The 12,842-nt window shown below is 40.1% G+C and overlaps 1 protein-coding gene across 1 annotated transcript; it reads right to left on the minus strand.

Moving 5' to 3' along the window:
• Positions 1-8,148: 8,148 nt before the first annotated feature.
• On the minus strand, positions 8,149-10,300 carry LOC143599583 (putative polygalacturonase). The gene is made up of 6 exons (XM_077077497.1): positions 10,268-10,300; positions 9,851-10,183; positions 9,427-9,547; positions 9,155-9,329; positions 8,999-9,069; positions 8,149-8,846 (listed from the first exon to the last, which is right to left on the minus strand). The coding sequence occupies exons 1-6, from the start codon at positions 10,298-10,300 to the stop codon at positions 8,149-8,151; spliced, it is 1,431 nt and encodes a 476-aa protein (XP_076933612.1).
• Between the last annotated feature and the right edge of the window lie 2,542 nt (positions 10,301-12,842).

A 12,842-nucleotide genomic window follows, 5' to 3' on the forward strand; every position in this document is an offset into this window, starting at 1 on the left:
TGAAGTAGAGCATTTGATGATACATTGATGTTGGTTAACTGTTCCATTTTTAAATTAGTTTAAAAAATTGATTTTGGTCCAGAAGATTTTATATTCCTAGTCCAAGTATCGGGTCCAAATCAACTAATCAGGTCCAAATAAAGCCTGCAGTTTACTGATCCGAGATCTAAAGGTTGACCGAGAACACCTTCAGTCAACAGAGAACACCAATATTGACCGAGAACACTATTGACCGAGAACTAGGAAGTAAACAGAAAACACTTTTAGTTGACCGAGAACAAAGAAGATCAACAGAGAACAATCTTAGTCAACCGAGAACACTTGGACGTAGCCGAGAACTGACAAACTTGGTCGAGAACAGGCAGATTTGGCCGAGAACCACCAAATTTCCCCCAGAACAACCAAATACTAGCCGAAAACAGAGAAAATTGTCCGAGAACTTCTAGGAAAACCCAGAGATGCTTTGACCAAATAATTTTGGTAAGAAATTAAATCCCGAAATCTCTGGGATTTGAATTTTAACCAAGATTAGGTCAATCTTCAACCAAAAAAAACTTTTTCTTTCTCCGACGAGAATATCACCGGAAAATCAACCACAACCACCAAAGATCAAAATCTTGAATCCTTGATATCACAATAACGAGCCTGAATAGGTCTAAGGCTCTGATACCAATTGTAAGTCCCGAATCTGGATCACTACAATTATGATATCAACAATCTAGGTGTTGGTGCGGAATTCCAACACTAGATGATTCAAGAATACAAACACAGGACCAAGAACTTGCTTCAAAACACACGTTAATATTAACGTCGGGTGCTTAAGCACTATTAATACAAATACTCGTCTATGATAACCCTTAGACGGCCAAAATCTCCAGTGAACGAACTCCTCTAAACCGTATACAAAGACATCTACATATATATAGGGTACCAGCATACTAGCCCAACAAAAGCCCAAAGCCCACCGAGAACCACCAAAGTTCTCGGCTAACATTATATACCCTATCTAAGCCCAACTTACAAGCATAAACTACAAATATAGCCCAACAGTTATTCTTATCCGTCGCGACTCGAACGTGTCCGTCGCGAGCTGATGCATGGCCTATGTGGAACCGACATGCGAATCTTCATCACACATAGTTATTGCAAATCCTTGTCTTATTATCTTTTTTATCCAAATAAACATTATCAAAAGGCTGAAGGGGTCTTCGTGTAAGTTTGGAAAATAATTCTCTTTTCATATAAACTTCTTTTAAAACATTGTAGCCATGCATATGCAACAGAACGTTGAGATGCTTGCATGCAAACGTAGATCAATGTACTTCACTTGCTCCTTAACTCTCCACCACACCACCACAATGTCACCGGAGATGTCGCTTCGAAATGAAATAACTCAACTAACACCCGCCTAAGTTGTAGTTTTGAAAACGTGGTTAGGCCAGGACAGCGCAGTACGGCTGAATGACGCTTGATGGCACGTATGTAACCCGCAGTGGCCTAAGTTTTCCTTCTCGAACACACATGCGGCCCGCTATGGTTGGTGTTGGCACGCCTGAATGTCATTGACCCTCCATGATTGTTGATGGTATGGCGTGAAGGCCCAAAGTAATTCTTGAGCGAGCCCGGTGAGGGCGGCCAGATTATCTAATAATGGGTGGAGGCCCTTTATTTGATAATTAGGGTTAATTAGTTTTCTTGCTTGCCAAGTTGGGGTTTCTCTATATATAGATTATAACCAAATAGGCTTTAATCTATGAGAGTTATTGTATTAGGGTTTTTGAGTTATATTTCCCTAGTATAATAAAAGTGAGTTTTACTTTAGATTGTGTGTTTGTTATTCTGTTCGTGTTCTTGATATCGATTCAATCCTTGAATTGGTATCAGAGCCCCGTTAAAGAACCGAACAAATAACCAGATCTGATCACCACCGCTGCCGTCATGATTAGTTTACCGCCCCCGAACAAGGACCTGCCGCCACAACCATTGATCCGATCGATTAGGGTCGATCTAAGGTAACTTGGCCACCAAGTTTCGAGTCGTCTTCAAGTTTGATGACCAAGAAATCGTTCAAATAGGAGTTTTGGTTTAAGCCGGGTTTTACAACACATCAGAACACGCTGTTAAAGTACTCACAAAGAAGGAAATCAATGGGAGACAACATTCACCACCAAAGGGTAAAGAATCCGGGCCGTCATCCGTTCAATGTCCGATGCTTTCACCCACAAACTACAGAGTTTGGTCTCCACGTATGAAGACCGTTCTTCGTATATAAAAGGTATTGGATGCCATAGATCTGGGTTCGGCCGATTTAGAGATGAATGATCTCGCGATGGGGTTGTTTTATCAATCGGTGCCCGAGTCATTGATCATACAAGTTGGTGATCAAGAAATCGCCAAGAAGATATGGGATACCAAAAAGACTCGCCATGTCGGAGCTGAAAAGGTTAGAGAAGCAAGATTGCAAACGTTGGAGTCAGAGTTTGATTAGTTATGAAAGACTCAGAATCGATCAATTAAAATTCCGGTAAGTTGTTCGAATTAGCTTCAAAATCCGCGGCTTCGGGTCGGGTTATCAAGGAGTCAAAGTTAGTAAAGAAACTTCCCAGCACTGTTCCAAGGGTGAAGTATATTCAGATGGTAGCATCCCTCGAGCAGATCCTGGATCTCAAAACCGTAAAGTATGACGACGTTGTCGGCCGATTAAAATCTTATGAGGAGAGAATCGATGATGAGAAAATTTTTTCAGGTTCGGGTAATCAAACTACATTATTATATTCTAGTTTTGTTTTTTAATAATCATAAGGGAAGTGAAGGAAGTCGGTCCTGATGTCACGGGAATGAGGACGTGGGTGAAGCCGAGGTAACGGCCAAGATCGAACGAAATTAACTAGTGAGCAATTGAACCAAACTGAGGGAAAAGAGATGGTTAAGAAGGATTGATCCAAGTTTGGTTGCTACTGGTGTGACCAGTTGGATCACTTTGCATCGGCATGTCCCGATAGACGTGGTAAGACACATGAAGCCCACGTAGCCGAAACCGAAGTAGCCGATAAGGATTTTTATATGCACGAAGTAGTGTTTTTAAACAAAGACAGTCTAATACCTAATAGGTTCAAAACAAAACCAGTGGAGACCGATATGTGGTACTTAGATAACGGTTCTAGTAATCACATGACTGGCAGTAGGTCGTTTTCTCATAATTAAATGAGCGGATTACTAGGAAAGTCAGATTTGGTGACGGGCAAGGGATCTATTTTATTTCAAGGAAAGAAGGGCAGTCATAGGTTGTTGACCGAAGTTTATTATATACCCGAGCTCAAGAGTAACATCATTAGCCTTGGACAAGAAACTGAACCCGGGTGTGATGTTAGGATAAAGGGCGAGTATTTGACTATGTTCGATAGTAGCGGGGTTTTATTGATGCGGGCTACTCGGTTATTATAATATCCTATTGAAACTCGGGCAACCGGCTTGTCTTCAAGCCAAATTGGGTGTTGATGCATGGCGTTAGTACACCCGGTTAGGAAAAATCAACTTCGAGTCAATGAAGATGGTGGCCAAGAAGCAAATGGCATACGTGTTACCAGGTACCGTACATGAGAACGAGTTAGTTATGTGAATCAAGTTTGGTCGGAAAGCAAACCGGAAACCCGTTTCCATTGAGTGCATCTTATCGAGCCTCATGAGTTTTGGAATTAATTCATGGAGACTTATGTAGGCCGATCACACCATCTACTATTGGAGGTAATCGGTATATATTTATACTAATCGGCGAATTTTCTAGGTACATGTGGTCCTTATTGTTGAAAGAGAAAAGTGAAGCATTTGAAAGATTTAAATGGTTCAAGGTGTTATTCGAGAACGAAATCGGATCGATTATCACAACTCTCTGAACAGATAGGGGAGGAGAGTTCGCTTCACTAGCATTCAACCATTTTTGTGAAGAAAGTGGGATTGCTCGACAGTTGACAACTCCCTATTTGCCTCAACAAAACGGTGTCGTTGAATGTCGAAATGAAACCCTAACAGAGAAAACGATAAGTATACTCAAAGTGATGGGTGTACCGAATTACATGTGGGGTGAAGCAGCAAGTCATTCAACGTATATTATTAATCGGGTACCAACGAAGGCTTTAAAGAAGCAAACATCGTACGAGAAGTTTAAGAAAAAGAAACCAAGTCTTGAACATATTCGAGTGTTTGGATGTAAAGTATACGCAAAGGTCGAAGAGGTAAACAGGAAGAAGTTGGATGATCATTCGAGACCACTAGTTCATCTTGGAACCGAGCAGGGTTCTAAGGCCTACTGGTTATGTGACCTAACACCCCATAAGATTGTTGTAAGTAGGGATATCATTTTTGTTGAATGTTTTGGATGGAGTTGGGAAAAGTCAAATGAGATCGAAGAAGAAGAAGCAGGGATTTTCTAAATGGTTTGGGGACACTTTATTGATATCGGAACGGGTCCGATTAACCCAACCGAGCCTGACTTCCTGTTAATAGGCTTCACTCGACGACTGAGACCAACCCGGAAGCAATCTCTACTAGCGATCCGAAAAGCCCAGCTCATAGCAGCCCATTTACGGATTCCCATAGTGTGCATGTTGGCTTAATCGAAAGCCCAGTCTCAGCCCAATCTCCATAAACCAGCAACGAATCAGTAGCCTAACCGATTTTGAGGAGATCGAATCGTGTATCGGTACCACCAAGACACCTTAATGATTATGTTTTGCTTTCTTATGATGATCGTGAATAGGTTTTGCTAGTAATCAATGACGAGCCGAGGAGTTATCTCAAAGCAAAAGAATCGAAGGAATGGATGAAAGCAATGAGGGCAGAAATTGAATCCATCAATTAAAACGAAACATGGACTTTGGTTAAAACCGAATGGGGTAAAACCCATAGGTTTGAAGTGGGTCTTCAAAGTCAAGAAGAATATGAATGGAACTATTAACAAACTCAGAGCTCATTTAGTGGCAAAGGGTTACGCGCAACAACCCGGAGTCGATTTCAAGAAAGTATTCGCGCCCGTGGCTTGAATCGATACCATTCAATAGTTGATGGCATTAGCAGCTTCATATGGTTGGGAAATTAATCATCTTGATGTCAAAACCGCGTTCCTACATGGTGAATTAAAGGAAGTTGTTCATGTAACTTAACCAGAGGGTTTTGAAAGAAAAGGTAAAGATCATAAGGTTTACCGGCTTTCGAAGGCCTTAAACGGTTTAAGGCAAGCTCCGAGAGCATGGAAGACGAAACTCGATCAGATCTGGAAAGAAACGAAGTTCGTGAAGTGTTAGAAGGAACAATTAGTGTACCGAAAGACGGGAGGTAAACACTTTCTCATTATTGCGGAGTATATTGATAATTTGTTCGTGAGTGTAACGAGTATGAGTATTATACACGAATTAAAACGAGGCATGTCGGCTAAGTTTGAAATGTCCGATCTTGGAATGTTAACATATTATGTTGGAATCGAAGTTACTCAAAGTGAGTTCGTGATAACGATTAGTTAAGAAGGATATGCTCAGAAGATTTTATCGGGGACCGGTTTTACCATTATTAACCCGACTCAAGTACCAATGGATTTTGGTTTGAAGTTTTGCAAAGCTGGGAATGAAAAAGAGATTGATGCCATGGCTTATCGCAAGATTGTGGGATGTTTGCGGTATTTACTCCACACACGGCCTGATTTGTCGTATTCAGTCAAAACTGTGAGCCGTTACATGCAAAGTCCTAAAAAACCCATGGGTTAGCAATTAAACACACATTGAGGTACGTTCAAGGAACCACAAGTTATGGGTTAAGATACGAACATAACGGGTTGAGAAAGTTGGACGGTTTTTCTAATAGTAGTCACGGCGTGGACGAAGATGACGGACGGAGTACCACGGGTTATGTTTTCTATTACGGGTCTTCACTCGTTGCAGGGTGTATGCAAAAATAGCCTACGGTTTCCTTACGTTCATGCGAGGCCGAGTACATGGCAGCCTCCGCTGTGGCTGGTCAAGCCGTATGGCTTCGAGAATTATTAGGAGAGATTACTAGAGAGCTGTTACAGAAGATTGTGTTGAAGATTGATAATACATCTACTATAGCGCTGGTGAAGAATCCCGTTTTTTATAATCGAACGAAACACATTAAATCCTAGATTTCTTTTTATTCGGGATTGTGTTGAAGATGATGAGATGGAAGTTAAACACGCTAGTGGTAAGGTTCAAAAGGCCGACATACTCACGAAAGCTCCCGTACGGATCAAGTTTAAGGAGATGCGCGAACTGCTTGAAGTTAAAAACCTTCCTAATCAAGACTCGGAAATTAAAGGGGTAAATGAAGGCTTCAAGTAATTCCTGAGTGAGCCCGGTGAGGGGAGGCCCGATTATCTAAGAAGGGGTGGAGGCCCGTTATGCAATAATTAGGGTTAATTAGTTTTCCTGCTTGCCAAGTTGGGGTTTCTCTATATATAGATTATAACCAAGTAGGGTTTAATCTATGAGAGTTATTGTATTATGATTTTTGAGTTGTATTTCTCTAGTGTAATAAAAGCGAGTTAAACTTTATATTGTGTGTTCGTTATTTTGTTCGTGTTCTTGATATTGATTCAATCCTTGAAGGCGGAGCATACACGTGACCCTCCATGATCGATTTCTGGTGTGCCAAATTATGCATGCGGACCACTATGACCGGTATCGGCGTGCCGAAGGCGCCTATGTGACCCGCGGTGACTGTGTCGGTCCGCCGGGGCTTGCATATGGAATGCGGAGCGTGTTTTACGAGGGCCCGAATTAACCTGCCTAGCTGCCAGACCATGCATGTGGCCCGCCAGATCGTTGATTGGCACATCGGAGCTTCTATTTGACCTGCCATGATCGTTGGTGCAAATGTGGTGTCTTCTCTCCGCTAAGTGAAAATCGTCATTCGAACACTTTGTTTGCATTTTTTATCATCACAGGTATGCTCAAACAAAACGTTCGTCTTCCTTTGACATCTCGTGATAACCTTAACATGGTTGTGATTTCTAATTTGTAGTAGTTTTTTTAAGGGAGCTTTTGGTGGAGGGTTACATGGCTGGATGATCAACTAACTCACTATTAGCTTTGAAAGACTCGCGAAGTGTTGTTGGGCCAGAGCTTGCACGCAGCTTGCGGGGATCGAAACTGACTAGCCCTTGCGCCCATGCGGTCCGCGGTGACTAAAGTTGGCTCACGGAAGCACGCATGTGGCCCGCGATGATTAGTGTTAGTCCGCCGAAGCTTGTACGTGACTCGAGGTGGTCAGATTTGGTTGTATAGTGGCATGACAGTTGACGTGCTACTGACAATGTCTATGTTGAGGTGCATGGGTGCTAGCTTGTAACAGTGCATTTTACTTGCTCATCGTTCTCTCACCTAAAACACCTGAGTTAAACGATACCTTCGTCGAAAATAACATTGGAAAACGGCCTCCGCCTAAGTTTATACTTGACCCGCGGGGCCGGAACTGACCCGTCAAAGCATTTCTCATTGCCCGTGGAAGCTGGAATTGATCCGCCAAAGCTTTGGTCGGAGCTTTCATTTTATCCGTGGAAGACGGAATTGAGTCGCCGGAGCTATGCTCGGAGCTTTCATGTGGTCCGCGAAAGCCGGATTTCACCCGCCGGAGCGCGCTTGTGGCCCGCCGTAATTGGCGTTAGCACAACGGAGGGGGCTTCTGATTTGTCTACCATGGTTGACTACAATTGTTTAGCAACATGGAACTGTCCACCACTGCTGATGTTACTTTTCTAATTGGGTAAGCGCCAGTTACCCGTCGTTGGGCACCTTCTGACCGTAACTCTCAACCGGTAGCGTGAACAGTACCTGTTAATGGTAATTTCCCTCGGGGTTGGAGAGCATGTCTTCTATAAACATCTTTTCATGTCTTTGCATGGCTAAACATGGGTAAATAACATAAATTGTTGCATGTAACTATGTAAGTTAGAGAAATAAACAAAATATGTTGATAATCTAGTTTTTAAGTATTATTCTAGAAAGTTCACAACTACACAAATGAAATTCAAAACCTTATGATTCCATTCATACACTTTGATAAAACTAGTAAAAGGATGGAATTGTCAAACTAAGAAGTATTTCAGTTATAACTTCAAACACAAACTAGTTACAACTACATTTAACTTGTAGTAGCAAAAGAACAAGTGTTCAACTCCAAGACATCAATCGGGACCGGATTTTGTGGATACTCACAATTAGTGGGACCTTTCTCCGATAACTCACCGCAGGGTTCGGGTAATACACCACTCGAAACACCAGACACGCCCATACAATTCCATACTTTATTTTCTTTTTGTGTACCGAACCCGATTGTAACATTTGATAAACAAAATCCAGTGAATGGATAACCATCTATGCCACTCATATTCCCCGCCATCTTCACATCTTCGGCCACCACATTTCTATAACTAATTCGGTCAACCACAGGGAGTGCCCTGGAGTCATAACCTAGATCTGGGTGCTCCCCGTGGGACCCTGTGGTCCAAAAGACAGAACCAATCGCTTGTAGATTCATTTCGTCCACAAATATGTCGGTAATGTACCCTCCCCTTCCGGGAGAAGTCTTAATTCTGATCCCCGATAGGGAATTTATAGCCGTGATGTCTTCGGCTCGAACGTTTTTTATGCCACCCGACATTTCACTTCCTAGTGCGATCACTGCACCATTAGGGGAACTACATGTTAGTCTCCTTATGACCATTTGTTCGGTAGGCATCCCGAACTTAATCCCGTATTCATCCCACCCGCTTTTCACAGCTACACAATCGTCACCGGACACAACATTAACATCTTGAATCTTTACATTGCTACAAGAATCTGCACAAAAAGAGAAAGACAACGCATATTATTTGGCACTTGACTGATTTGTATTATCAAATTAATATATTATAGTGTAAAATTTCCCTCTGCTATATATTATTTATACTCCTACGAAAAATGTAACCAAAAAGGTCTAATCGTATACAAACCTGGAATGATACCATATGTATTAGGAGAATCAACCGGTGCTCGAATGATTAGGTCTTGAATTATAATATCTCTGTACATAAACAAACTTTATGTATTAGATTATGCTTTAAATAATACATTAAATCAAAGTAGTTTTAGGATGGGTTGGTTGAGACCTGCTATAAACAGGGTGAACAAACCATGAAGGCGAGTCGATCAATGTGAGATTAGAAATTTGGACTTGGTTTGCGTACATTAGTTCAATAAGGTATGGTCTGGTGTTCTTTAGCTTCTTTTTGTTAAACTTTTTCCACCATATCGAACCTTGTCCGTCAATCGTGCCATTATCACCTTCAACAACATGTTGGCGTAATATTAGGGACGAAAAATAAACCCGAATGTATATGCTAAAAATGTTGTGAAATATTAATTAGAATAAAAATTGTACCAGTCACAACAACATCATTGAGGTGTGATCCACCTATTAGACTGCTAAATCTTCCTCCTGGTCCATCTCTTCCTTCACCGTAAGAAGGTAACGGTACTAAAAGTGGGTACTCTCCAGCATCCTGATTGAGCCAAAAACCCTTAATGGTTCAACTGATTTTGTCTAATAATTAATAAATGATTTATTTGATTGGAACCGAGCCGAACACCAACAGGAAATTGAAAAAACCAAGAATCGAATGGTATCCAAAAACTCAAAACCAAATTTTTGTTTTTTGGTTCGGTTTAAGCCTAGAACCAACTAAAATCGACCCATGCACGCATCTTCAGTATTGTGAACTCTCACAGAAGTTGCTATCTTAGACAGTAACTAACCGAGAGCTGAAACCAAAAAGAAAATGTTTCGAATGTGTTTTGTATCATACCTGAGAAGCAACAATAACCGCACCGGATTGAAGAAACAAGGTGAAATGGCTGGTGAGGTTAAAGCTACCTGTAAGCCATCTTCCGGGTGGCACAATAAGCCGTGCTCCACCATCTTCTGTCACCTGACTAAGGTTCTGAACGGCTGCTCGGAAGACTGCGGTGTTTGATGTTTTCCCATCACCAAAGCCACCAAAATCTGTCAAATATGCAGTATGCTTACGGCAGTTGATGGCAGCGTAGGTTGCATAAGATCCGGAGAGCAAATTCCTCCGGCATTCGATGAAGGACAGTGCTAATAATGATCCAAATAACAACAAAGTAGCTACCAAGTTCTGTATTTGATGATTCAAATTATTAGAAAAAGTTACAAATGTGATACAAAATTTTAATGAAAGTTAAAGGTAGATGATGCATACAGGTGAAAGTGTGTATTGCTGATAGAATGCCATGATTGCTGATGATAAAAGAATGCTAGAGGCAAGAGATTTATAGTCTTAGATTTTTGATAATCCATGGGATTATAGGCTTATCCAATGTATGAATTAATTAAATAACAGACATGTATAATGTATTATGAAATATATTGTTGTGCTTATAAAATACTATAATAACACACACGTTTCTCCTTGGTCTGTTTGTCCACCAAATTTTCGTCCATAAAGTAACATAATAATTTTATTTATGCTTGTTATTTAATTGTATTTTAATTGTAAAATAAAAACAATAAAGGAAACAAAGAACTTAAATTATTAATTATCTATATAGATAAAAATCAAAATGTCGGTGTCACAGGTGCTTCCTTTAAGATATTTTGTTTGCACTTTAATACAATATACTTTGGAATCAAAACAGTATGTTTAACTTGGTCTAATTGCTATAGGAATTCCATATATTCCTTGACGTTTATGTCATCTGCTCAAGTTCTACTCCCCTTTGTAGCAATTGGTTTTTTTTACTTATTCTTCTATGTTTTTATATGTATCTATTGTTTGATTGCTTTGTTAGTTTCTTTATTTTCAGTTTTTTAAGCCGTTTTATTTGTTTTAGATATGCTAATTTGACGAAATTGTTTTTTAAGTTTAGTTTCGATACCCTTAATGAACCTAACTAACACCAGTTGAATTTGTGTTAACTCGCTACTGCTACACCTGTGTTTTAAGCATGTTAACTTGACGGAATTTTTGTTGGTTTATATAAGATAAATATCGGCTTATCGGTGTCCTTAATGAACCTAACTAATACCAATTGAATTTGTGTTAACTCGCTACTGCTACACCTGTGTTTTAAGCATGTTAACTTGATGGAATTCTTGTTGGTTTATATAAAACAAATATCGGCTTATCGGTGCCGCATGTTGTTTCCATGACAATTACCTTGACTTTAAATGCAATTGTTTATGAGAATATTCACAAATCCTATTCGTTAATGTGATGGCTAGGTGTTATATAGTAAGTTGGTATGAACCGATTTCTTATGTCGAAGGTTCGACACTTTCGACAGTTCTCATGTTATGACGCGGGCTTGACACTTTCGACATTCATTTTGGTTACATGCTTTTTTCTAGAATTCCGGTACCATAACCGACCGAATTCACGTCGATCGCCGTAACGTCTAGACCGACAACGCTCGGGTTTTACCGACCAAAACCGGCACGAACCTAATTGATGGTCGACACTCATTTTGGTACATGTTTTTTTTTGAATCCCAGTACCATAACTGACCGAATTCGCGTTGACTACCATAACGTTCAGGATTTACCGACCTAAACCGGCACAAACCTAATCGATGGCGACCAAATTCGTGACACTTTGATTATAAGTTGTATGTGTCCAGATACTCTTTTGGGCGTTTACAAACTTGATTTTTATTTAGTTCCGGTGTTGTAACAAATTTAACCGATATCAACTGAATTTGTATCCAACCGCCGCAATGCGGCGGGTCTACATTACATCGACACTGCTCAAATTCGTGTCGGTTCATATTTCGTGGTGTGTTGGAACATAGTTTCTGTGTCATAATCCCATACCGACCGAATTCGCGTCGGTTAGTCGCCATCGACACTGCTCAAATTCGCGTCGATTCGTATTTCGTGGTGCGTTGGAACGTAGTTTCTGTGACATAATCCGATACCGACCGAATTCACGTCGGTTAGTTGCGGAAACACGCCTGTTTCTTTAGATATGTTAGTTTGTTATATTTAGGTGTTGATGAATTTATTTATTATTATTATTATTATTATTTTGCTTAGTTCTGGTGGCGTCACCTAGATACCGACCAAATTTGTGTTAACTCACAGCCGCACCGTATGGGTTTTACCTATCAACATCAATAATGAAGATAATATAAAAGATCAAGACAATATTCTGAATTAATCTCGATGCATATATTATGCATGATACTATGTCTCTATTCTTAGCATTTGTTTATATTTACTGTAATTGTAATTATAATCTACTCCTTGATTTTAGCCTTTGTAATTGTTGTATATTGTAACTCTTGTAGTTAATAGAATTATATTTTCCAATCATTCAAATCCTTATGGTATCATAGCATGCGATCTAATCCATCATTGCCTATCCTCTTGTATAGATAAAAGACAAAGCTTGGTGCAACAAACTTTTCAAGCTGCTCACTGTTTCCTACTTTAGTTTATTTGTTTGAGCAAATTACCAATATGTTGTATTGGTCTGTTGGCTATTTTGTATTTGTTGGGTGTATGTTTAGTTAGTATGTAGGTTTAGGGCTGTAAACGAACCGAACGAACACGAACAAGGCCTTGTTCATGTTCGTTCGTTAAGAAAATAATGTGTTCACGAACACTTACCGAACGAGGTTTTATGTTCGTGTTCGTTCATTAAGAAAATTAATGTGTTCACGAACACAAATGAAAACAAATAAAATCGGCAAAGCCTAGAGATCGAGACTGATGTATTCATCAATGTGAATAATGGAAGCCTGTAAACGAATCGAATGAACACAAACAAGGGCATG

This window comes from Bidens hawaiensis, unplaced genomic scaffold (genome assembly GCF_021521415.1).
Source record: "Bidens hawaiensis isolate Kalapana, Puna unplaced genomic scaffold, B.hawaiensis_p1.1 tig00052388_1, whole genome shotgun sequence".
In the NCBI taxonomy this organism is placed as follows: domain Eukaryota; kingdom Viridiplantae; phylum Streptophyta; class Magnoliopsida; order Asterales; family Asteraceae; genus Bidens; species Bidens hawaiensis.

Excerpts from the sequence above, each read along its gene's own strand:
- LOC143599583 (XM_077077497.1), bottom strand. The coding sequence starts at position 10,300 with ATGGCATTCTATCAGCAATACACACTTTCACCT. Across the intron at positions 9,548-9,850 it reads CGGTTATTGTTGCTTCTCAG|GATGCTGGAGAGTACCCACT; the intron begins GTATGATACAAA and ends TGGCTCAATCAG. Across the intron at positions 9,330-9,426 it reads CAATGATGTTGTTGTGACTG|GTGATAATGGCACGATTGAC; the intron begins GTACAATTTTTA and ends ATGTTGTTGAAG.